The following is a 25,867-nucleotide window of genomic DNA, read 5'->3' as shown; positions in this document are numbered from 1 at the left end:
TACTGTACAAACTGTATATTCTATCCCCTTACACTGCCCCTATCCCTAAACCTACCCATCACAGGAGACATTCTGCATTTTTACATTTTCAAAAAAACTAATTCTGTATGATTTATAAGCTTTTGTACCCATGGGGACCTCAATTTAGGTCCCCACGGTGACACGAGTCCCCATGAGTCTGTGTGCATTCAGGTTTAAGTCCCCACCGGTGTAGAAAAACATGTCCACACATACATACACACACACACACACACACACAGTCTTAAACCCAAAATATGAGATAAAGTGAGAACATTAAAATCAAGAAGTGTATAAATACGTCAGTGTGTTCAATTATCTGACTGTTTTGACTAAGAGGTTCCTGTTTAAGCTTGAGGGTTTTTGCATTTTATCTGAATGATATGCTTCAAAATGATACTGTATAGAGTCAGACCGCTCCTCTCCTGTTCTCTCCTCTAATTCATTATTTCTTTACCCTCCGCATGCTGAATATGACCTAGTGCAGTAAGCAAGCACACACAAGCACACACACACACACACACACACACACACACACACACACACACACACACACGGCAGCAATTAGATGTTGTTGGTCTGAAATGAGAGCTGGACGGTGTTCTGACCGAGTGGATCTTGGCTTTCAGTTTGTGCGTTCAGTGAATCTGGACCAGAACCATAAAAAGACCAAAATGAACGGCTCAACAAGACCAAATGCTTCTTATGTGTATGTGTGTGTGTGTGTGTGATATGAGATCAGATTTCTCCCTCCTCATCTTAGACAGGACAGTAGTTTTAGACCATCTGCTACTGAAATAAAGCATGTGTGAGTGTGTGCGTCTGCATATCTGAAATATCATGGCTATTATCGGACTAGTGTTGGAGCGGGTGAAAAAGGGGTCAGGAAGTACTGAAAACTAGCTATGGAAGGGAAATGAAAAGTCTTAAACATTTTATTTTATTTTTTTTTTTCTGGTGTCCAGCTTTCGGTGTAGAGAGGAAACTCCACATCCACAGCATCACTTTCACAACAATCAGGACAACTGAGATCCGCCACGGCAACAGCTGCCACGACAACCAGCATCCCAGTCAACCATCTGTGTGGCAGCTGTCTGCTGTTTATAACTGATAAGAAGTTCTGGTCCTCCTCAGAAGATGATGACTATGATGATGATGATGATATGCAGCTCGCTGGTCCTGCTCGGGCTGATCGACGTCAGTGCTTCATCTAGCAGAAGTTCACCTTCCTCACCCCGGATGAAGCTGGCTTATAAAGGTGATGAAACTGGCTTGTATCTCATGTACATATTTCTGTCTGCATACATGTGTTTGGATTTACATTTGAGTTTTTTTGTGTGTTCTCCAGATCTTCAGCAGTTTAACGGCGTTAAGCGGTTTGACTTAGAGCGTTCGTGTTGTTTCGGAGCTCTCCTATTGGACGAGGAGAGGGGGCGGCTCTTTGTTGGAGCTCGTAACTTTCTTTTATCTCTCAGCCTCGACAACATCAGCAAACAGGAACAGAAGGTAGGGAACATTCCTTACTCTTCTTCAATTCCTTCATCTTCCATTCTGTTTGTCTTTTTAACAAAGTCAATCATTGTTTTTAACAAAGTCAATGATAACTCACTGATATACAGCATAAACACCTGGGGGCGGATTCACAAAGTTCACAAGTTTGTAAGATATTTCTTAAATGCAATTCTTGAAAACTTCTTAAAGTCTTAAAGTGTTTATAGATATTTTAAGAATATATATATAAATTTTAATATAATAGTACGATTTTTATTAATAATATTATATATTATGTATGTATATTATATATTTTCTATACTAAAATATACCACAACAATATTGTGGTAATAATATCTGTTGTTGTAATGCTTAATATTTAAAAACAATACAATAAATTCATTAAACATCTTTCCTTTTGAGATTTATCCTAAATTTTGAGGTTATTTACAAGGCGAATCTGATTTCACCAAGTACAACATGTTCCTGGATCAACATTCCAATCAACCAATCAGATTTGAGGGACAGGTTTACAGTTTATGTTAAGTTTAGGCTAACAGTCATGTTTAGGTGTTTCTATAGCAGTGTTATTCTCCCATCATCCCCTCTGATTTTAGGGAGAAGTTATGAGTAGGTTAGGTTAGGGGTAGGGATAGGGTTAGGACTAGATTTCGGACAGGAATGTTGTCCCAGGATCAACAAACGTTTCAGATGTTCAACAAACTTTGTTCTTAGGTATGTTTTGTGAATCTGCTGCCAGCTTTTTTCAGTCCTGTGCTCTCTCTAATATCTCTGTCATACATTTATTTTAATGAAGTAGTCCAGGGTCATAACTTGGCCCTACTTATATTAACAAATGAAGTGATTACACGATTGGATGTTTAAAAGCCTGTTTACACTTGCATTTTGTGCCGCCCACACGTGATTAAATTGTGTGTGTGTTTGAGCTATAGAATAGGTGAAGAAGCTTTAGCATTTATTTTGTGTAAAGTTAATCAGCCTTTAAAGTCACACCAGATGATTTATGGTGGTCCAGGCCAATGTGCCGATGACAGAATGATGGATTTTTATTTCTTTAGGAAGGAAAGAGAAGGAATGATTAGTGAGAGTTGTCGGTCACTGTGTGCTATAGCTCTAGACTCACACAAGCACACACAGGTGTGGTTATGAGAGGATATGTCCGGATGTATGTGCATGTGTGCATCGCCCCTGGACGTGTTTTAACTGCGTCTCTGATGGGGTTCAGAGAGAATGTCCCTCAAGCTACTAAACACGTCTAACCCTGCAAAATTAGATCCTAACCTTAAGCCAAAACTCTTCCTCACCTCTGAACTCTCTCTTTGTCAGATCTACTGGCCAGCACCTGTTGATTGGAGAGAAGAGTGCAACTGGGCCGGGAAAGATATCAATGTGAGTCTCTGCCATAATCAGATCTTGCGGTCATTAACATATCTGGTTCACACACTTATCGGTACCATCTCTCCTATGAGCTGTTTACACACAAACACACACAAGGCAATTAGCACTGCTATCACACAAACGGCTCCATCATTTACAGACATCAATGTAGAAATCAATGTAGAGCCAAAGTTTTCTATCAGGGGTCTGTGGGATCCATGAACATACTTCAAGGGGCCCACAAAGAAGATTCATAACATATTTAATGTTCTCAAAATATGAATGAATATTTGCTTATCTGATACGCATCATATATTGTAATAATGCTAGTTTTATTTAGTTTTTTGATTCATTTTATTATAAAGTGTTACTGATAAAATGGAATGTTTTTATAAAGTCTGCAAGAATTTTTTTCAAGAAATTTATATTGTTATTCAGCAAGGATGCATTAAATTAATCAAAAGTGGCAGTAAAGACATTTATAATGTTACAAAAGATTTCTATTTCAAATAAATGCTGTTCTTTTAAACTTTCTTTTTTTTCTAACTTTTCTATTCAACAAAGAAAAAACTGTACCACAGTGTACAAAATATATATGTAGCAGCACAACTGTTTTCAACATTGATAACAATAATAAATGTTTCTTGAGCTCTAAATCAGCATATTAGAATGATTTCTGAAGGATCATGTGACACTGAAGACTGGAGTAATTCAGCTTTGACATCACAGGAATAAATTACATTTTAAAAATATATTTAACCCATACACAAAATAAATATATTTGAAATATATTTTCAGTATATATTTTGGAATATATGCAAAATATTTGAAATTGGCCCAATAAATATATTTCACACTTAACATCATATATTTTTGTTATATTTCAGAATATATTTCAATGAAGTGTGAAATAAATTTATTGGGCCAATTTCAAATATTTGCATATATTCCAAAATATATACTGAAAATATATTTCTTTTGTGTATGGGAAACTCTTTTAAAAAAGAGAGTATTGTACATTTTTACTGTGTTATTGATCAAATAATTGCAACATTGGTGAGCATAACATGTTGCCGACCTCAAACTTGCATAGAGTATGTACGACCAAAATGCATGATTTTTCCATGGCATATTAAAAAATCTAAAACAAAATAGTATTGTCATACTATTGTCTAATTCTATTACCATGGTACTTTTATGGTTTTCTCAGTATGTCTATGATACTTATGTTGTAACATGATGAAAATGTTTGTCAAAAGGTCATAGTTCATGTATGTTGTAGCTTGTGTGTGTTTTATCTGGTGTGTTAAGCGGATGTGTGTGGGATGTTTTTGGACACTGTGTCTGTCTGAATGTTCTCTTTATTTTAAAGGGCGTGGAAGGTTGTGTAACTTCAAAATGTGTGTGTGTGTCGGGGTTCATTCTACGGTGGGACTGAGGTCAGCTGACAATGAGATCTGCCACACACACACAGACTTTGTTCAGTGCGCTGACCTGTGAGTTGACCCTCATTACATGTAGGTGTGTACAGGACGGCAGGGACAGAACCAGACCTCCATGAATAAAGACTTAAGATTTTCCCTAAGACTCTCCCCCTGACCTTTCACTTTCTCATGCTATCTCTCTTTTGTTCGGTCTCAGTCTGAACTCTGATTTCTCACTCAATATTTCTTTCAATTTACTCAGTTCCCTTAATCTCGGGTCTCTGTCTTTCAATCTCTTCATGTCCTACTTCTTTCTCACTTCCTTTCTTTCAGTCTCTGTCATACAACATCTTCTGAAGCTAAACAGCAGCTTCATATAATGAGACTGAAATTGAAACAACTCTTCTCTTGAATCATTTGAATCACTGAGTCAGTGAGTTGAACTGGAGAACCAAATGAGTATAATTATTTTGTGAACAAATCATTTGGCTTGATTTTGTGAATCGGATCAACATGAATCATACTACGTTGATTTTAAAGTTCAACCCAATGATCCCACAGCAGTTAGTCAAAGTCAACAACTTTAGAGAGAAGAAGATTATTTGTGAATAATGACTTAAATTTTAATCAAATTATTTTTGAATTAATTCCTTTTATTATTACATTTACTGTAATTTTAACAATGTCTCACAAACTCACAATGCTGTATTTATAAATTGTTGATAGTAGATGACCACATGTGGACAATCACACAGGGATCCAGTGATCAGGCTAATAAGGTCAAAGTTGAAAGTTCACCGCACGCGTCTCAGCAGGAAATTCACACACACATACGGTTTATTCCTCCTGAGAGACATTGTTCATTTTAAAGCTCTTTTTCTTTTGTTCTGCACTCTGTCTCTTTCTCTCTCTCAGTCTTTCTTTCTTTTTTCTGTCTTTTTTCTTTGTCTCGTGGGCTCACTTCAAAGAGCCCATCAGCACGCACACACACACACACACACACACACACATGCTCACACACACCCCTAACACGTCCTTCCCTTATTGAGGGCTGTAAAGCTCTCGAAACAGAAGCACCAGTGTGTGTGTGTACAAGAGGTAGAGAGAAAGGGAGAGACCCCTTCCTGTATAAACACAGTTTGTCAGCAACTTAATTGGTCTTCTATGATTCTACTCCGCCACCCCCTCCGTACAGCGTGCACACACACACACACACACTCTTCACAGGGTGCGTTAAGCTCAAAGAGAGGCCTTTGTTCTCCACAAGCTCTGTATGTGTGTGTATGTGTGAGTTTGTGTGCAGGGTTTAAGCATGGCAGGAGGGCACATGTCAATCACATCTTTCTGTAGAGGTAGCAGAGGTTACACACAAAACACACACACACACCTTTTAAGCTGGTATGATTATGCTGCCTACTAAGATACCTTGTTTTTGCCATTTTCTTGCATCCCAGAATGCAATGTGATGAGTAAAATCTAATATGGTGGATGAAATGCAGATTATAATTATATTTGATTAAATAGATTATTATAGATACACAATCAAGTTATTTTTTTTAACTTATTTGCTTTGGGACAGTTCTTCATGGGACAGTGGGTCAGTGTCACATTGTCCTCTGGAACTTAAAGGAGAAGTGCCTAATATCTGAAATTATTGAGTGTGTGTGTGTGTGTGTGTGTGTGTGTGTGTGTGTGTGTGTGTGTGTGTGTGTGTGTTTCTTGAGCACATTTGAACAGATGTTCAGTTCAGGGTTCATTCTGCTGCTGAAAGCCCACTGTTAGTCAGAGAGAGATGGAGTGAGGCATAATTACAGTCCAAACAGCAGGAACATATGAAACTGGAGAGTCCTCTCTCCTCTCCTCTCCTCTCCTTTCCTCTCCTCTCCTCTCCTCTCCTCTCCTCTCCTCTCCTCTCCTCTCCTCTCCTCTCCTCTCCTCTCCTCTCCTCTCCTCTCCTCTCCTCTCCTCTCCTCTCCTCTCCTCTCCTCTCCTCTCCTCTCCTCTCCTCTCCTCTCCTCTCCTCTCCTCTCCTCTCCTCTCCTCTCCTCTCCTCTCCTCTCCTCTCCTCTCCTCTCCTCTCCTCTCCTCTCCTCTCCTCTCCTCTCCTCTCCTCTCCTCTCCTCTCCTCATCTTTGGTCTTTCACGTCTCTTGTCCAGTAGCTCTGGTCTTCTAGTACATCTACTTTTTCATCTTGTCTTGTTTCTACTCTTTTCTAGTCATCTCAACTTTGGTCTTCACCTCTCATACAGTATTTTCTCTTCTCGTCTCGGGTCATCTCATCTTGTCTCTCCTCTTCTCTGGTTATCTCTAGTTGTATCTTCTTGACTTAAATCTTCTCTGGTCTCGTCTTTGGTCTTCTGTTGTTGTTTCATTTTGTCTCATCTCAATCTTCTCTCATCTCCTCCTTGTCCCATGTCGTCTTTTTACGTCTCATGTCATCCTTCTTGTCTCATGTTGTCTCTTCTCTTTCACGTTCCTCTCTTTCGGGCCATGCTTCATCCCTGCATCCTCTCCCTCTACCCTGGAATCCGGATGTTCCCGCTCGCTAATGTTGTCGTAGTGATTCCAGGCACTCTGGGAAATGTGGCATGCTCCAGCGAGCACATTCACAAAGGAAAAGAGAAACAGAGAGGCTATATGTGTCCATGTATGTCAGCTGAACAGTCGATGTGTCTTTGTTTTTATGTGTGAAAGAGAGAGCGTGAGAGATTACAGAGAGATCCGGGATCACAGCGAGCAGGCAAAGGTCAGACTGTCGTCAGGGATATGCGTAATACAATGACGTTTCATTTATGATCCGCCCCATACGAGGTCCCTTAAGAGATTAACCGAAAATGTTTTCGTCTGCCTGTGGCTCTGTGCTACTGATAGTCAATCCAGATGGTGGCAGTCTCACAGATGAACTGGTGAAAGTATGTAAAATATGTCCTCCATAAAATGTGTTGCAGACGGACTGTGTAAACTATGTGAAAGTGCTTCACCATTATAATCGGACTCACCTGTACGCCTGTGGGACTGGGGCTTTCCACCCCACCTGTGCTTTTGTGGAGGTGGGACAGAAGATAGAGGTAAGTGTGTGTTTGTTTGGATGCATATGAATAAGTTTGTGTGATAAATGGCCCCTGTTTGTCTTTCTGATGGTCAAATGTACAGCTACAGTATCTTTTGCTTTGTCTCTATAGGATCATGTGTTTAGAATTGACCCCTCTCTGGTAGAAGATGGGAAAGGAAGGAGTCCGTATGACCCACGCCACACATCAGCATCTGTTCTGATTGGTTAGCTGCCACTGTTCATCTTTCTATCTCCCATCTAAAAGATACTGTTACATCATGACCAATCAGTAACCATATCTACTTCATCATGTAGGTGATGAGCTTTATGCCGGCGTTGCCACTGATTTGATGGGTCGGGACTTTACAATCTTTCGCAGCATGGGACAGAGGCCTTCCATACGAACGGAACAGCACGATTCTCGCTGGCTCAATGGTGCGTTTGTGTATGATTTATTTTAAAAAACATTTTAAAAAATGCAATCCACACGTATAGTGACTTAAATAGACATCCTCTGTGATAAGCATGTTTTGAATTTCTGAATTCTGAAAAAAAATTCGAGGGCATAAAGTCCAAAAAGTCTCATTTAAAAAGATGAAATTCTTAAAAGAAAACATTATTTATTCTCAGGGTTTTTTGCAATAGTATAAATATTTAAAAGCCAAATCAAAGTCATGTGGTTTAACCAACATGCTGGGATTTTTTTATTATTTATATATTAGAAAGGATATGCATATGAAGTATGCATTTTAAACTAGATATTTTAAAAAGTTATATTTTTCCTGTTATTTATCTTGCATACTCTTATTTGTTGTTGACCCATGAGTTTATGTGCATCTCTGTTTTTGTATAATGGCAATGTGCCCTATGATGATGCTGTGTGTTTCAGAGCCCAAGTTTATAGCGGCATTTGGTGTTCCCGAAAGTGAGAATCCTGACGATGATAAAGTCTTCTTCTTCTTCAGAGAAACTGCTGTAGAAGCTCAGGGATTCGGGAAGGTTACATATTCCCGGATTGGCCAGCTTTGCAGGGTTAGGAGCCAATCATTAATCACTAAGCCTAATGGCTATTGGCTGCTGTTTATCATCTTGATTTAAATTAACATGCATGTTTTTTTTGGTTACAGAATGATATGGGAGGACAGCGCAGTCTAGTAAACAAGTGGACGACATTTCTAAAGGCTCGTCTTGTGTGTTCGGTTCCAGGCAATGATGGCACCGAAACGCATTTTGATGAACTTAGTAAGAACGCTCACAAACACACACAGACACTAGGGTTAAATTATCCTGATATAACTGACAATTGCATTTCATTGCCTGCTGACCTTTGTCTGGACCTTTAGGGGATGTGTTTCTGCTGCAGACCCGTGATAGAAAGAACCCGCTGATCTACACAGTTTTTACCACCTCCAGGTCAGAGTTCATCTTAGGGTGTGGTTTAAAGGGTTAACTCACCCAAGGAGTTAAATGTATTGAAATTGGTTACTAACCTTCGTGTAATTCCATACCTGTATGACTTTTTCTTTTGTGGAACACAAAATATGATTTTTTATTTTTATTTTTGTATAGGAAGTATGACATCAATTTATTCAAGTATTGGTCATTTCAATGAGAAAAAGTAAACCCAAAAACCTGAATTCAGCATTTGTGTGACTATTTTTATCTCCTTGTACTGTAACGTGTTAACGGTCTGTGTGTGTGTTTGTGTCTTACAGCAGTGTTTTTCAAGGTTCTGCAGTGTGTCTCTACACCATGAATGACATTCGGCGGGCATTTTTAGGGCCTTTTGCCCATAAAGAAGGACCCAATTATCAGTGGGTTCCTTTCCAGGGTAAAGTGCCATACCCACGGCCAGGCATGGTGAGAACAGTTCATACGCCTCACATCATACACTATCATTCATAAGTTTGGGGTTGTCATTTTTTTAATGGTTTTGAAAGAAGTCTCTTATGCTCTCCAAGGCTGCATTTATTTGATCTAAAATACACTAAAAACTGTTATGCTTTGAAATAATATTACTATTTCAAATGAATGTTTTCTATTTTAATATATTTTAAAATATAATGCATTCCTGTGATAGCAAAGCTGAATTTTCAGCAGCCATTACTCCAGTCTTCAGTGTTACATTTGCTTTTTCATGATTCTTTAATGAATAGAAAGTAAATAAATAAAAAAACATAATCTGATTAATTTAATGCATTCTTACTGAATAAAAGAATAAATAAATAAAACAATCTTATTGACCCCTAACTTTGAACGGTAGGGTAAGTGTAGTGTAGTGTGAATGTTAGAAAAGTAAATATAGATTTAGATTTGTCAATAACTGGTTATAGTTTTGGACTTGCTGACGTGTGTAGACTGTTGATATCATGTGAATGGGTTTTGCTTCCGGATTCTACAGATATCTCTTTCTCTCTCTCTCTTCCTCAGTGTCCCAGTAAGACCTTCGGCAGTTTTGAGTCAACTAAAGGTTTCCCTGATAACGTAATCCAGTTTGCAAGGCACCATCCGTTAATGTTTAATCCAGTTACTCCACTGGGGGGTCGGCCAGTGTTCCTGCGTACCGGAATACCATACAGCTTCACTCAGATCACCGTAGACCGTGTCAATGCAGCTGATGGACACTACGATGTAATGTTCATCGGCACAGGTAGAATACTGACTGAATATTGACAGAAGCATCTAGAGTCAAACTGTCTTTACTGGTTACGGCCCTGGTTAAAGCCCCTTTGTGTTTCTCTGCAGATGTCGGCTCTGTGCTGAAGGTGATCTCTGTGCCCAAGGGAAGCTGGAGTAACACAGATCTTCTGCTGGAGGAGCTTCAGGTTTTTAAGGTGAGAGAAGCAATGTAGGAATTTTGTGACTGTTAGTGAGCTAAAGCAGTCAAAATATCTATTTATTGATGTCCTCATATGGAAAAAATAAATCCAAATTCTGCCTTCTTATTGCAGGATTCTTCATCTATTACCAGTATGCAGATTTCCTCTAAACGGGTGAGAATGAGTCTTGGTTTTGATCAAATATCAGCTATTTTTAAACAGGAGTATTAAAGAATCACATGAAAGCAGTATATTAGTAAATCAAGTGATGATTTTTTCTCTCTTTCTACAGCAACAGCTGTACATTGGCTCAGATACAGGTGTTGTCCAGGTTCCTCTGCACCGCTGCAGTATGTACGGTAAAGCCTGTGCCGAGTGCTGCCTGGCTCGAGATCCATACTGTGCCTGGGACGGACACACCTGCACACGCTACCTGCCTAACACAAAACGGTAAAACCTTCATTAATGGCTTTATTCAAACCTGTTGTTTTGAATTTTAGACCTCGTAGAAATCTGATTCACATTGAAAAATAGATACATTTAGTATGGAAGCTTGTTTCCGCCACAAAATAAAACATTTTAAAAGATAATTGCGACTTTTTATCTCACAATTGCCAGTTTACATCTCGCAATTCTGACTTTATTTCTCAGAATTGCGAGATATAAAGTCAGAATTGCGTGAAATAAAGTCGTAATTGCGTGTTATAAAGTCAGAATTGCGAGATATAAAGTCAGAATTGCGTGAAATAAAGTCGCAATTGCGTGTTATAAAGTCAGAATTGCGAGATATAAAGTCAGAATTGCGTGAAATAAAGTCGCAATTGCGTGTTATAAACTCAGAATTGCGAGATATAAAGTCAGAATTGCGTGTTATAAAGTCAGAATTCTGACTTTTTTTCTCGCAATTGCGACTTTATATCATGCAATTCTGACTTTATAACACATAATTGCGAGATTATATCTCGCAGTTCTGACATCTTTTCTCAGAATTGTGAGATATAAACTCACAATTGTGAGATATAAAGTCCAATTCTAAGAAAAAAAAGATGGACTTTTTTTTTTTTTTTACCTCAGAATAGTTTGTATCTCACAATTCTGACTTTATAACGCAATTGCGACTTTATATCATGCAATTCTGACTTTATATCTCGCAATTGAGACTTTATTTCTCAGAATTGCGACTTTATATCTCCCAATTGCGACTTTATTTCTCAGAGTTGTGACTTTATATCTCGCAATTGAGACTTTATTTCTCAGAATTGCGACTTTATATCTCGCAATTGTGACTTTATTTTTCAGAATTGCGACTTTATTTCTCACAATTCTGACTTCATATCGCAATTCTGAGAAAAAAAGTCACAATTCTGACTTGATATATCGCAATTGTGAGAAAAAAAGTCAGAATTGTGAGATAAAAAGTCGCACATTATTATTTATTTATTATTCAGTGGCGGAAACAAGCTTCTATAGACAGTATTTTTTGTTAAGGTTTTTTATATATATATTTTTGTGTGTATTGATGTGAGTAGAAGGTTCCGACGTCAGGATGTGAGGAATGGGGATCCCAATGCTCTCTGCTCAGGAGGTAATACTACAGTACATCTGTCAGCCTCTAGGAGGAGTCATTTCTCAGTTCTCACTACTGTTATTCATTCACATTGTGAATTAAAGCAATGGTTCTCATCTGGTGGGTCACAAGTCTGCTCACATGTATCAGAGATAAAATACACGACTACTCAAAAGGTTGGGGTCAGAAAGAGTTTTAAAAACGAAAGCAAGCAAGAAAGACTTTTATTTTGTTACAAAAGATTTCTATTTCAAATATATGCAGTTCTTTTCAACTTTCTATTCATAAAGGAATCCTGAAAAAAAAGTGGCTTGGTTTCTACAAAAATATTAATCAGCACAACTGTTTTTAACATTGTTAATAATTAGAAATGTTTCTTGAACAGTAAATCAGCATATTAGAATTATTTCTGCAGGATCATATGACACTAAAGACAGGAGTAATGATGCTGAAAATTCAGCTTTAACATAAAAAATGTTAAAAGTATCCGTAATCTCAAAATTATTATCCATTTTCATACTGTACATCTACTGATTTTAATTTCTGTTTTATTTTTTAATGTTAAATTGTATAGAATAGTTGCATAGAATTTTTATATTGCCTATTTATCAGTTATCTGCCATAACATTTAAATAATGATTGTGTTATTGCTGTTGACCAGAACTTTAATATCAGTGCATTTCTTTTTTACACATTGTTGAGCCTGTGCAATTCATATATTTCAGTGTTTGGTTCTATGGACATTTTTGTTTACTTTTTGGTAACATTTTTGTATGATACACAATTTGTTACTGTGTTGTGTGTGTCGCTTCTTGATATACAGTGTAAAATCGAAAGTAAAATGATTTCTAATAATATGAGTAACTAGAATGACCATGGCTGAGAAGTGACAATGCAAGTATAACAGTGTTTTGCGTGTGTGTCCTGCAGACCATCAGAAGCAGCGTGTCCTGGAGAAGAGGCTGTACGCTGTGGATGGAAGCAGCTCCTTCCTGGAATGTATCCCAAAATCACTACAGGCCCAGATTACATGGACCTATCAGAAGCATCCGGAAAACCCACGGGAGGAGGTGAGAGAGAGCAGAGAGAGGCAGGCTGGGGTAGATATGTCGGGTTATTATAGAGAAAGACGGATGCAGACAGCGTTGATAAGAGATGATAAATGTGTGTCTTTGTTTAAATTAATGACTTTCATTCTCTCTCGCCTATCAGTGTAATCACTACTGATGTTTGATGCATTCATTGTGTATGTGTATGTGTGTGTGTGTTCACAGGTTCGTCTAGATGACCGTATTTTGCAGACTGAGCGAGGCCTGTTGGTGAGACGAGCCGTGCGTAGAGATGGAGGCGTGTATCAGTGCCACGCGATGGAACATGGATTCACCCAGACGCTCCTTGCGATCACGCTGGAGATTTTGCCTTTGGCCGGCCCCGCCCCCTCCGCTCTTAACCCTCGCAGCCCTGCACACACCAATCACGGGCAGTCCACCAATCAAAAGCTGTGGTACAGGGACTTCATGCAGTTGGTGGATCACCCAAACCTAAACACAGTCGACCAGATCTGTGAGCAAGTTTGGTCACGCAAGCACAGCCTATCAGGGAAGACCGCGCCAGGTCCAGCCAATGAGGCGCCGGCTCACGATCCGCTGCACTCTAAAAAGTGGAAGCACCTGAAGGAAGTGAGGAAAGGACGAAATCGCAGAACGCATGACGGGAGACCCGCACCCAGAGCGCCGCGGAGCGCGGGAGAGTAGCGAGGGATGAGAGGCCGAGTTGAAAGAGAGACTGAGAGACAGAAAGGAAGAGCAAAATAACCACTGGAGGTGGACAGATTCTCACACAGCATCTCATTCATTGACTGCTTATTGCCTGTTCAGCTTTTTATTACCCCTGTGACGACACTCCACTGCCTGTTATTAGTCTCTATATACTCTAATGGCCTCATCTCCAGTCTGAAGACTCAATCTAGTGCCCCCACGACCCCAATCCCGCTCCCGTCAGCATCTTTTACTCCAAACCTTCCAACTCCTGATGGCTATCCAGTAACCCACACTCCATCCAGTTCATCTAAAATACTAACACAAACTCAAGGTCCTGAAGTCCAAAAAATCCCTTTGAGTTGTAACCGGAAAATCTTCGAGACGCAAAGACATGCATGTGCTGCGTAAATCAGTAAACAGGCTCTTGTGGACACGCATCGAGTAAATCATGTATACTCTTCTATGTTTTCATCTGGGTGTTTGTGCTACATGTGTTCTGTAGATTAGATTATCCTCTCACTTTGGCCCTGACTCACCAGCACCAGATGAACATCATCACTCTTCTTCTTCTTCTTTCACTGCTTGAAGACTTAAAACACAACATTTCAAGCAAACAAAAGACAAAAAAGGAGAAAAAAACTGTACATTTGTGATCTGGTAAGGCTGTAGCTACTATGAGTGTAAGTGCTTAAGTAAATGTTTTTTCATTTGACTAGTAATTCTATACCTTGAAAGCGGTCAGTGAAATTTACATTTCTGGCACGTCTACAAAGTAACAAAGGTGAATTACTATTTTGAGATACTAAGTTATGTGTCAGGTGTTCTGATTATGTGTTGTATGAGACTGAGATGGACAGGGGCATTATGGGTAATGTGGTCTGGGACCAGGTAAGGAAATCTTCAGAGAAACCTTTTTAGATACTTTTAGGTCTAATCTCTAAACTAACCTGTTGAAACTGAATAAGCCAGAATAGTTATGTATATTTGAATGTGTCTGTGTAAGATTTTGAGAGTGAGATTTTCCCACTTTTTATACAGCTCTACCATATTCACTGTTTAAATGAGCATCAATATTCTGTAACCGCACAGCTAATGTCTTATGTATGCTAGTACATAATGGGTTAAATGAGAAAACACGGATCCAAGGCCATCTCTCAAGTAAAAAGTGCCCAAGAAAAATGTTCTTAGCCCTGACTCTGACAATTCAGATGAATATTTAAAATAACACATTTAAGAGTCTAGCCAATTGTCCATTTATTTTTTAATAACTCTTTCTGTCTCGTGGGAAAAGGAGTGTTGAATTACTCAGCAAATGCATGTTTACAGACGCTTGATGCCAAATTTCTTTTTTAATGCATTGCAAACAGCGATGTGGGAGCGAATCATACAGATTCCAAAAGTCAAATTTACCATGGAGCGTCCTGGGGGAAAAAAAATATATATATAATTAAGTATAGTCGCTACTTTTACAAGGTAAATGAGAGGTGCTCGCGCAGGAGTTATAGTGGACCCGATGGCCTCGCGCTGTGTTGTCATGGCGCTCTCTTCTGGTGGTTTCTGCTGTGTCGGAGAGAAACTCGACATTAAATTAATCGATTCCGAATCCGATTCATTTGTAAACGGATGTAAGAATGTTTTGAGTAGAACTGGTGGGTTATCATGTGGTAGTTATTTATATCAGTTGTCTAAAAGTTATAGCTACTTAACGGTAATTTTTGCATGACTTTAAACGTCTTGAGAGTTTTTGTTTGTTTTACAATGAAAAAAAGACCATGTTTTAAAACTGTTCTGCGAGATTATGGTATGTTCATCGTATATTTATGGATCGATAAGCTAATGTGTTGTTGTGGTTTGTGAAAAAAACTGACCTGTGTGTAATGAGGAGAATATGAGAACATCTTTGTGTGTATATTTTGAAATTCTTTCCCTTCTTTTGAATACATAACCTAACATGACATTCTGGGTAATTTAAAAGACTATCCAAACAGCATTTCCAACTAATCCGGTTCTCTTTCTGCTTTGTGACGCTTCTCAGCTTTTGAGAGAGAGAGAGAGAGAGAGAGAGAGAGAGAGAGAGAGAGTGTGTGTTTGTGTGCGTGTCTGTGTCAATGTGAGAGAGGCTCTGTGTGTTTGTGCTGTTAAATATTAGAATTTCTATACATTGGGGAAAAGTGTGAGTTTCATTTTGTGGACAAGTCAAAGGTCAAAGGCCAAAGTTGACATGAACACTGTATTACTCCCTGGGTATTTTCTCTGTGGATTGTTGCATCAGACTGTAAACGATTAACACAATAAAATATACAGTTAATTCCAAATAACTATGTTTTATTTTTAATAGAGCGAGTGTGAGGTAAGAGAAAGAATGAAAATTGCGACAAAACTTTGTGTGTGCATTAGCGCAATCTCACCACTCGAGTGCGCTGCTGTGCACGCTATGTTTCACGCTAGTTGTCACACTTTAACTCCATAGGTGTTTTTTGTTTATTCAGTTTCTGTACAAAAAAAATTAAAATAATTTTTACTTTATGAAACATAAAATGATTCTTTGAAACAGTGATAAGATGACAAACTTTTTTTCTTTCATTTTTTTTTTAATTGCAAAAAAATAGGCAAAAAATGCGTAAAACGCAACAATTTGCCACACATTTTCCGTTCTGTCTGCTAATTGGTAGTAATGTCTCTCATTTTCTGTGTCTGTGGCAGCTGTAATGATTAATGATACTAATTAGCCCTAATTAACCCTTCATTATACTCCTTAACCTCTCAGGCTCTCATTAGAGGTGTTGATTTAAGAAAGCATGGCCTCAGTGTCGACAGACTGTCTCTCTAGCTATGATTCTTGCACTCATATTTTCTTTTCTGTCTTTTGCTCTGTCTCACATATGTCAGATCAGATCAGAGGCTGAAAAAACAAACCATGACATCGGAAGAGAAGATACAAGATGAGCGGAGAAAGATGAGTTTGTACAAGTGGCGTAGAAAAACACAACCTGCCCAAACAATGAAAATCAGCTAATTAAGAGTTAATAATGCTTTAGAAAATATTATTTGGGGATCTAATTACAAGGGATGTGGGGAAATCGGACAGAAAAAAAGAGAAAGAATGAATATGTGGCCCACAGCCTGTGCTAAACTACCTGTAATGAAGCAGTGATTGTGAGTGAGCAATGGTGTTTCCATTCATACTTTGGCAGTGTGCACCTTTCTGTACGGTGACTGGATATTTCTATACAGCTGTGCTGCTCAGTAAAAATCCATTGTAAACAGGTATGTCCGACTGGACCATGAGGGTGTTTATTCATGTTTCTAAACAGGAAGTACGTGTGCGTCAATGATGACAGTTCCTGCAGCTGCTATATTTCACTGTTAAGAGCAATTACTTGCACTTCCGCAGCCTTCATAATGACGTAAGTGTTTGTGTTTGCTTAGCTTGAGTTAGAGCACTTCAGATAAATGTGAGGTTGTGGTGGAACAGAGTACAGTCAGGCAGACTTGGGAGGAGGTGACAATTAAAAGGTTTTTGTCGTAAAAAAAAAAAAAAAAAAAACATTTTATAAGAGTTTTATTTGAGTGGTGCTTGCTCGAAAAAGTTAGTCCTACAACATTCCCAAGTAAAGTATGTTTCTAAAGTGTGTCTATACTGTAGGTATTTTTAGTGGCCTCGTTTCTTCCAGTAAGCAACCAAGTTGTCTTCCGCTGCTTTGTAAAATTTGCAACTTCGATTTAAGGTATCATTATTGTCTGTAGCAAAAACAGTGCAAGATATGTGCCAAAGTTTGGTACAAATAGACTTAGGTTTAAGGCTTTGAGCAAGTTACTAACCCCGAATATGAACAATAGCCAAAAATAGTTATGCTATATGGTTTAAGATCAAACTCTGATTCTTTCTGTGAACTTTCACACAAAGACAAATAAAACACAAGATTTTGGCAAAGAATTAAATGATAGAAAATGCACAGTATCCGTTTACACACTGTAGACACTAGATGCAGTTCAGTGCCTTTCTCACATTCATGCACTTTTTGATCTGTTACATCCACAATGCTATTTAACTTTGAAAGAGGCATAAAGAGGTAATGTTTGACTCCCTTCCCTCCTAAAGTTGAAAGAACCCTGAAAGGTTAGGCTATTGTAATAAAACTGTTTCAAACGCATGAAAGAAATACATTTTATGCTTTCACTTTATGCTACTGCCAAAGTGAAATGCTTTCCATGCACCCATACACTGAATCCACTCAAAATAAAGCTAAAAAACAAGCAAACATAAACTAAGTGTATGTTTACAAGACAATGATGTGCTAAAAACATATACGTTTTTCACGTAGCCTAGTTGACAACATTGTCAAAACTATCCCGTTCACACGGATCTGCGAAAACTACTAAAAACGATGTATTATGCTGACAGGCCAGTAGTTGGCGGTGTCACTTTGTTAAAAAAAAAAACACGCACCATAGACTAAACCACTCGCGTAGCTACGGGTGGGCCTGGGCCCACCCACCTGTCAGTCAGGCCCATCTAGTCACTCAGTGGCCTCACAAGGTAGCCTAGGAAATTATGTTGCGATTATAACAATTTTGACCTATAAAAATAAATCTTAATGTTTCTTGATTCTTGTTTGGTTGTCATGGTGATGACGAAATGCCCGCGTAGCGCGCAGACTCGGATGATTGCGAACAGCCCATCCCCCCTTCACAACGACGAGCACATTTCACAGAGGGACACTGAAGTTTAGCTAAGGAACGTTATGTTAAACTAAAATGAAAACAGAGCAACAAGTTTGTGTCAAAAAGACCACGCACACAGGAGGAAGATAATGCAGATGTTCAGGAGAATTGACTGCATTGTTGGACAATAACGAAATCATTGCAGTGTTCAACTCTTAAGGGGGTCGCACACTGGACGCGCAGCGCCGCGTCTAGGACAACTCTCACCTGAAAATCCGATAATGTCAGCAATTTTCATTCAAGCAGCTGATTTCTGTACATGAATATAAAACTAAACGTATATTGCAGCCCAGGGTTAAGTCAGATTCATTAACTACGATTTGAGACAAATAAATGTAAATTTAATATAAAACTATGTAAATAGCGCTCTGTGGCGCGGCAGGATTTTGAACAAGGTCCTGAGCCGTTGCTGGGCGCAGCGGACAGACGCCGCCGGTGTGTGTAGTGTACACTACACTCAGAGAATAATGTGTTCGAATTTAAAACTGTGTGCGACCCCCAGCCCCGTCGTCTCCTGTTATAAGCTAGTCATCAAAAGTAAGCAAATCTACGTTTATGTAGTTGCCTAGTCAATGTTGTTTATATAACGTGGTTTATGTGGCCGCTGAGCCAGACTATGACCAAGCATTGTTTTTGGTTTTTACACACGTCCACTACTGTCCTGCTGATTTGATGATGTTGTTTCGCATCTGTCAGATGCGCGTGTGTGTGTGGTGTGGCCTGGCCGCGCGCAGTGGAAATGCTGTTCTTATCGTTATGTTCTTTATTAACACTGCTTATGATGACATACATGCTTGTGCTCTGATTAAACTGTGGTGTATTCAAGCAGGTGTAGTTGTGTTGGCCTATTTTGATAACAGATGCATTTTAGGCTGTGCCCACCTGATTTTCTCTGGGCCCACCCACATTGTGATTCCTGGCTACGCTACTGGACTAAACACGTAATAAGCATGCGAGTGACGTCAGTGTTTTCATAAATTCGCATTTTTGTAGTATATGTGGAGACGATAACGGTATCGTTTTTAAAACCTTGCACTATGAAACCCGTTTTCAAAAGTTGATATTTTCAAGCCCCCATAAAAACACTGTCGTCGTGTAGGCTACACGAAAAATGTTTTTATAAAAATGCCCAAACATAGCCTTTTAAATATGTATTAATTGACATGACTTTTCCAAAATCACACTTGTTGTTTTAGCTCATTTTAATGCTTGTTTTTTTTTCTGATTTAAAATAGTTTAAAGTCATCTTGAAGCCCCCTTGAAAGGTCTGAGTAATTCTGGGTAAACAGTGTCTTGCACCAAAGGTGAGGCGAGTTATGTGATAAAGTTTACTCTTCAGGTCTGGGTTCTAAAAACAAGTAGAAATAAAAACAGAGATACATGACTTTGCAATTAACTTTTTAACACTGAGAGCGAAACCATGGCACAATTTGACAGTTATACAATGTAACCGCATCAACCTGCTAACTACATCACATATAAACGCACATTTGGGCCTCGTTTAGCTGGTGTTTCGGTTCTGGCTGGCTCTGGTTTATGAACGTCTTCGCTGATTTTTATAGCTCTTTTACTGTGGTCTGTTCTCCAGCAGCAATATATCCCAGCACAGCCGCTTGTTCTTAATGCCGAGCCCCATAATGACTAATGACACCAACATATGACCTCACTTGAATGGAGTCATTTTTAAATTGAGCACTGACAAAGACAATCTCGGGAGAAAAAGACCTTTTCAGCATGATAAACCAGCACACGATGGAGATCGTAAAAGGAACATCTGTAATGCCGAAGGGTCACACCCAACCCCTGGGTCCCGCTAAGAGGGGGTCGCTCTGAGCTGACCCAGTGTGAAGCACAAACCCATAAAACTCTCTGTGAAATGTTTTTATTTATGTATCACTGAACCAAACAGAGGTCGGAGTTTTCAGCATGCAAGAATCACTTTTAAATAACACATAAATATATCAGACACACTGGTTAAAACACTGCATTTGTGCTGTGTTTTATATACAGAGAAAATGAACTAAAATCAGTACAATCAATGTTTAAAAAGAGTGAAAAAATGCTGTTCATGTTATTAAAAGTACATCACTCCAGTCAGATTATTGTTTTAATGTTGTATTTACATTAAAAAGCTGATAACAAATGAAGGATCAGAGCAGTTCTGCTGTACCCATTCACAAAAAGCAGTTTCAGTGCAACTAGTCTATGCAGTCAGTCCTGTCAGGGCAATGAACAGATCAAATTATATTAAGTGAGCTTGTTTCTTTTGCTTGATTTGTTGATGATTTTTCTCCTGAAGTTCTAAAAAACATTGGAGAAAGTTTGCAAGCCAAACAGCAGACAGCAATGTTTTAGAGAAAGCATTCATTTCCCCCCCAGACCTTTCTAACTATAAATAAATAAATGGTTCAAGTGATGCAGGAGTTTTTCGTATAGATGTACAAAGTAAACGAGAATGTGAACAGCGAGAAAGGACACAGATGTTCGCATCAAGGTTACTTTAGCCGCTGAACAGCTTTTGCATCAATGGATGGTAAAACATCATATCAGCTGTCTAGTATTGCATCATTTAAATTATATATGATTAAAACATTGTAATACTTTATAATAAGGTTCAATTCATGAAAAATGTACAGTTAGGTGGCCGTTAAAATACATGGTTATTCACCTAATAAATATGTGCACATGACATATTGAGTTTAAATTATAGTCTTACCAGAATAGCATCTTTAACTGCGGCTAAAATAAAAAAAAGTCCACGGCAACATACTGTACAAAATCGGCATAGAAAAAAGGCGAACACGGCAACGGTCTTGCAGTAATATTAATACTAAAGTTCTCAGAGGTTTCAATACAATTGAAAGATAGATAACACCAGCCGCATTTCTATAGTCGTGTGACAAAATGCGTACTATACACTATGCGTTTACACTATGCACTATGTACTCAACCGTCTTGTGTATGAATTTTATCCAGTTATTTTCTCATCCAGCACTGGAGTCTGTTAGCCTCTCCCCCTCCAGTACACAGTTAGAGCTGTGAATTGGGACGCAGCCTGAGTAGTGTGTAGACTAGTAATACATAGTTATAAGTACACAGTGTCTAGTTGGGCATTTGGGCACAACTTGAGAAACAAGAAAGAGCGAGTCTGCGGTGTGAGACATAACACCAGTTTCAGTTACAGCATTGCCATGCATAACAACAGATATTACGAAAAATCAGACCACTGAATTGACCAATTAGAGTCGAGTATTCCAGTGAGCTGCGTAATAACATTAAATGCATTAAGTATCATGAACTAACAACAAACAGTATTTACAGCATTTATGAATCTAGGTTATTGTTCATTTATAAATATACCATTAATTCATGTTCATTCATAATAAATGAATGTTCATTTATACAATGTCAAATAGGTCAATATTACAAAAAAACCACACAATGCTGTAAAATTATTGTTCATTGATATTTCATACTAGCTAATGCATTAGCTTAAGAATTAGACCTTACTATAAAGTGTTACCAAAACTTTACATTGCAAAGAATGAAAAGGAAACTTTTACTGTACAAAGCTCTGTAGCTCATGATCGCGATGTGGTGTTTCAAGCTGATTAAGAACAAAATCAGTTCTGTTGAAGTCTCAACGGTCGTCAACCTATGATTTAGTTACCAGAAAAAAGTCTAATTAGACAAACTTTTAATTCTTTACAGCTTAATGCACTGGCAAGCTGAGTTTTGTTGAGCACTGCCATTGCTCTCAGTTGAGGAAAAGTCTCTAAGCATTATGCCCAGTTGTATCACAGCCAGACGAATCTTAAATGGATATACTGTATGTTTTTTGGCACCTGTTTTGGCAGTGGCAGCGCTCCAGTCTACTAGTCCCATCCTGTCTATCCTCATTTGTTCCAGTAAAAAGGTTTTGCAGCTGCTAAGTTCTTAAGTGAGATATATAACATCAGCCACGGTCTACTGTGAAGTGATGAGGGCCGGCTGTCCTGGTCACACGAATATTTGGAGAGGGCGCTCAAGAATGTCCTAATTAACATGGAGAGAGCTTGGACTGCTAGACATAAAACCTACATTATTTTACAAGTATTTATGTGTGTGTATAAGGGCATCTAAAAATCCAGTCCACTTTTCCATTGGAAGTCCATTTTGCTTCACGTGGGTCTGTATTTTACTCTAGTGTGTTGAGGTCCCGTGGAGAGCGGATTCGGGATTCTCCCGTGCTCTTTTGGATTCGGGATTTCCGCGCGGAGTCCTGCGCTTGCCGATATTTGTCCATCATGCTTTTGTGTTTGCGTCTTAGCTTCTCATTACACCAAACGCGTTCGCAGTACTGCTCCACCTGCGGCAAATTTGAAGGACCAATCAGCTGCAAGACGTCTTTGAACCACGCCCTGGCTGGGCCACGGTTGGCAGGGGCTGTGCTGGCGGGGCACGGTGACCACACTTTATACTTGCTGTCACGTGACAGGAGGTCCGAAAGGGCGTCGGCGTGTAAGACGTCCAACCAGAAGCGTGAGAGTGTTCGCGAAAACCCGTGTTCCCGAGATCGACACACGTAGATGCCTTCGTCCTGACGTAACACACGCCGGAACAACAAACCATCATCTGTCTTAATGATACGTTCATCTAATTCCACCTGAACAGAGAGGAAAAAAAGGAATTATTGGAAATGTACAAATCACATGGTTTATTTCGCAAATACAGTAAATGAATAAATAAATAAAATGAATACATTTCATTGCATTAGAGAAACAAAATGGGATCTGCAAACAAATGATGCTAACTTTTCTTTCCCAATGACTGCTCACCAGTTAGTTTCAAGGTTATTTTCAGTAGATATTTGAAAGTGTCTTAAAAGTAAAAATACAACTATTCATAACTATGGGCATGTTCACATACAGAATGTGTCCAAATGTATTCATTTGAAACTGTATATTTTTTGGTTAATAATTTAAACGTGAAATACTTTTTGAAAATGTATATTTTGTTGTTCATCTTTACTTAACATAGTACTTTCTAGAATAGTTTGTACTTGTTTCTCTTCACCATTACCGCCTTTAGTTTGCTCAGTGTTTGTTGTAAACCAAAATTCACTCTAATGCTACTTTGGAACAGTATTTTTTGTGTGTGTGGGGGGGACTATACAAATTTTTTGAAACTGATCTATTTGGGTTTATACATTAGTATAATGGCCACATTTACATAAAATGGTTTAAGTGACCCAATTCCGATTTTTTTCCTCCCATGTGGCACAGATCGGATATGACCCACGAACATGCAAGCAGGAAAAAAGCACATGGATTCTGATATTCTCAGATCGGTTTCAGGCCTCATTCAATATGTGGAAATAAATCTGATATGAATCGGATATGCGCATTTGCCATGTAAGTGGAATAAAAAAAACAGATGTAAAAATTTTCAGCCAAAAATTACCGAAGAGGTGTTCTATAAATTAATAGTGCTCATAAAAGGCTGTTGAGATTCATTTGAAACGGAGTAGAGACTTGGAGCCAGAAACAGTAAGTCTTTCACAAAGAGAACCCTGGCATCAAAATAGTTTAAAGGGATAGTTCACCCAAAAATGAAAATTCTGTCATCATTTACTCCCTCAAGTTGTTCCAAACCTGTATGATTTCCTTTCTTCTGCTAAACACAAAAGAAGATATTTTAAAGAAGGCTGGTAATTAAACAGTTGCTGGTCCCCATTGACATCCATAGTATTTTTTTTTTCCTACTATAGAAGTCAATGGGGTCCATCAGTCGTTTGGTTACCGACTTTCTTCAAAATATCTTCTTTTGTGTTCAGCAGAAGAAAGTAAGTCATACAGGTTTGGAACAACTTGAGGGAGTAAATGATGACAGAATTTTTGGGTGAACTATCCCTTTAAAAACATAATGCAATGATATTTCGACATTTTTAATTGTCCGAATACTTTTTTGGTGTCCTTGTAGATATCTTCAAAGCCTTTTGTATGTCTCTCACCTCTTCTAAGTGGTCATCTCTCTGAATGTGCCATGTGACAGTGGCCTGTGGCGATCGAGGGATGCACTCCAGGAAGGTGCTGTTGTTCTCAGTGCCATAAATGACCCGTTCTTCAGTCAGATCCAGATCCTCCACTACAAAGAAAATCACATGACACTTTAACACAGTCACACAACAAGGTTCAGAGTAAGGCCAGTCAGGGATTTTCCACTGCATGTGTGTTTGGATAAGAGTGCACATACATATAATCCCTTTTCATCACCAACATCCTCACCTTTGGCATGCAAACACTCAAGCGCTCTTCACTCACACCTCTTTTGTTCTTTCCTCTCATACTCTCTCTCCTCTGTGATGAGATGGAGAGTGATCTGTCTGTTCATCTCTCACTCTATCAGTTCCTGTCTTTCACAGAGAGTTTGTCTCAGTGGAGTGAGACTGCCCTTCAAACCCTATTAATCTTTCTATTAGAACAAGCTCAAAGGTGTATTGAAGTTTCTAATTTAAATGATTAAAGTATTTAACTTCAAATCTCCGGAGGAATTGCTCTTCTCTTACACTTTCACATCAGTGAGCTCTTTGACATGTAAATGAAATTGAAGTTGTCAGAGGAGGCCACTAGTGCATTGACATTCATGCTGCATGACTGCACTCAGTTAAGGAGGCTGTCACCTCTCTCCTTCTTTCTTACCACTGAGGTTTTGGTCCATGCACTGCAGTGCTGGGTTTGCATGTTTGATGTCCTGTCTCCTGTAACGCCGTTTTGTGTTCGGCAGGTAGCGTGTGCAGGTGTGTCCGTCCCAGGCACAGTATGGATCTCGAGCCAGGCAGCACTCGGCACAGGCTTTACCGTACAAACTGCAGCGGTGCAGAGGAACCTGGACAACACCCGTCTGTGAACCCACGAACAAAGTTTGCTGTAAGAGAGAGAGGGAAAATTAACAATTTTAGTTGCTCCCTTGAGCAAAATAGGGATAGTTCAACCAAATAACAAATTCAGTCATCATTTACTTTCTTTCCACTGTGAAACAAAATAAGTTCCACTTGCAAAAGTTAGTATTATCTTTAGTATAAACAGTTAGTATCCTCAATTCCCAAATGATTTAACAGTGTAATTAAAAGGAAAGGTGGTAAACGAACAATACAATTTTCTTGGTTAGAGAAAACATTAGAAATCATTTCTTTGTACTTTTGTCAATTAAATAAAGGTTAAAAGAATGAACAAATCACAGATTTTTGATTTTATTGCATTTTACAAATGTCCCAGCATTTCTGGAAATGGGGTTGTAAAAGCGTGAGCTGAAGAAGAACCAAAACAATGTTCCTCCACAAAATGCATGCAGTTTTGTTTTTTAACCGCTAGAGGGCCAAAAGTTACATAGTGCACCTTTAAGTCATTATTTAATAAAAATTCAAGGCAAATATTCAACACAAGAACCAACACCATTTGACATTTTTGACATGAAACCTGGTGCAATGTGTATTGAGTCACTTTAGTTTGCATGTGTTTAAGTGTGAATCCTTTTTTTGAATACCACGAAAGTAAAAAAAAACAGTTTGGAATGATTTGACGGTAAATAAATGATGACACAATTTTCATTTTTGGGTGAACTCTCTTTAACT

General features: G+C 38.7%; 2 protein-coding genes across 3 annotated transcripts in view; one reads left to right on the top strand and one right to left on the bottom strand.

Annotated features, from left to right (window-relative positions):
* Positions 1–15,842, top strand: part of sema3b (sema domain, immunoglobulin domain (Ig), short basic domain, secreted, (semaphorin) 3B) — a 34,660-nt gene extending 18,818 nt beyond the window's left edge. Inside the window, exons 2-18 of one of the 2 annotated variants that reach the window (XM_081349116.1) lie at positions 984–1,276; positions 1,367–1,524; positions 2,857–2,919; positions 7,281–7,400; positions 7,515–7,608; positions 7,700–7,819; positions 8,274–8,416; positions 8,512–8,626; positions 8,728–8,797; positions 9,103–9,244; positions 9,815–10,034; positions 10,130–10,218; positions 10,336–10,377; positions 10,496–10,653; positions 11,733–11,788; positions 12,701–12,840; positions 13,045–15,842. In XM_081349116.1, the coding sequence (XP_081205242.1) occupies positions 1,156–1,276; positions 1,367–1,524; positions 2,857–2,919; positions 7,281–7,400; positions 7,515–7,608; positions 7,700–7,819; positions 8,274–8,416; positions 8,512–8,626; positions 8,728–8,797; positions 9,103–9,244; positions 9,815–10,034; positions 10,130–10,218; positions 10,336–10,377; positions 10,496–10,653; positions 11,733–11,788; positions 12,701–12,840; positions 13,045–13,524 (2,331 nt within the window). In that variant the 5' untranslated portion in view covers positions 984–1,155 and the 3' untranslated portion in view covers positions 13,525–15,842. Of the gene's footprint in view, positions 1–983; positions 1,277–1,366; positions 1,525–2,856; positions 2,920–7,280; positions 7,401–7,514; positions 7,609–7,699; positions 7,820–8,273; positions 8,417–8,511; positions 8,627–8,727; positions 8,798–9,099; positions 9,245–9,814; positions 10,035–10,129; positions 10,219–10,335; positions 10,378–10,495; positions 10,654–11,732; positions 11,789–12,700; positions 12,841–13,044 lie in introns of both variants that reach the window. The other variant, XM_081349115.1, reaches the window with a different exon arrangement.
* A 4,285-nt stretch (positions 15,843–20,127) lies between these two features.
* The window catches only part of sema3bl (sema domain, immunoglobulin domain (Ig), short basic domain, secreted, (semaphorin) 3bl), a 32,675-nt gene continuing 26,935 nt past the window's right edge, over positions 20,128–25,867 (bottom strand). The window contains exons 13-15 of the mRNA XM_081349217.1: positions 24,936–25,161; positions 24,248–24,381; positions 20,128–22,900 (exon numbers count right to left, since the gene is read on the bottom strand). Of these exons, the coding sequence (XP_081205343.1) occupies positions 22,433–22,900; positions 24,248–24,381; positions 24,936–25,161 (828 nt within the window). The 3' untranslated portion in view covers positions 20,128–22,432. The remainder of the gene's footprint in view (positions 22,901–24,247; positions 24,382–24,935; positions 25,162–25,867) is intronic.

The sequence above is a fragment of the Scardinius erythrophthalmus genome, assembly GCF_964197995.2.
Source record: "Scardinius erythrophthalmus genome assembly, chromosome: 20".
NCBI classification, from domain to species: domain Eukaryota; kingdom Metazoa; phylum Chordata; class Actinopteri; order Cypriniformes; family Leuciscidae; genus Scardinius; species Scardinius erythrophthalmus.
Note: the sequence above shows the minus strand (reverse complement) of the source record. Positions and strands in the feature narration are given on the sequence as shown.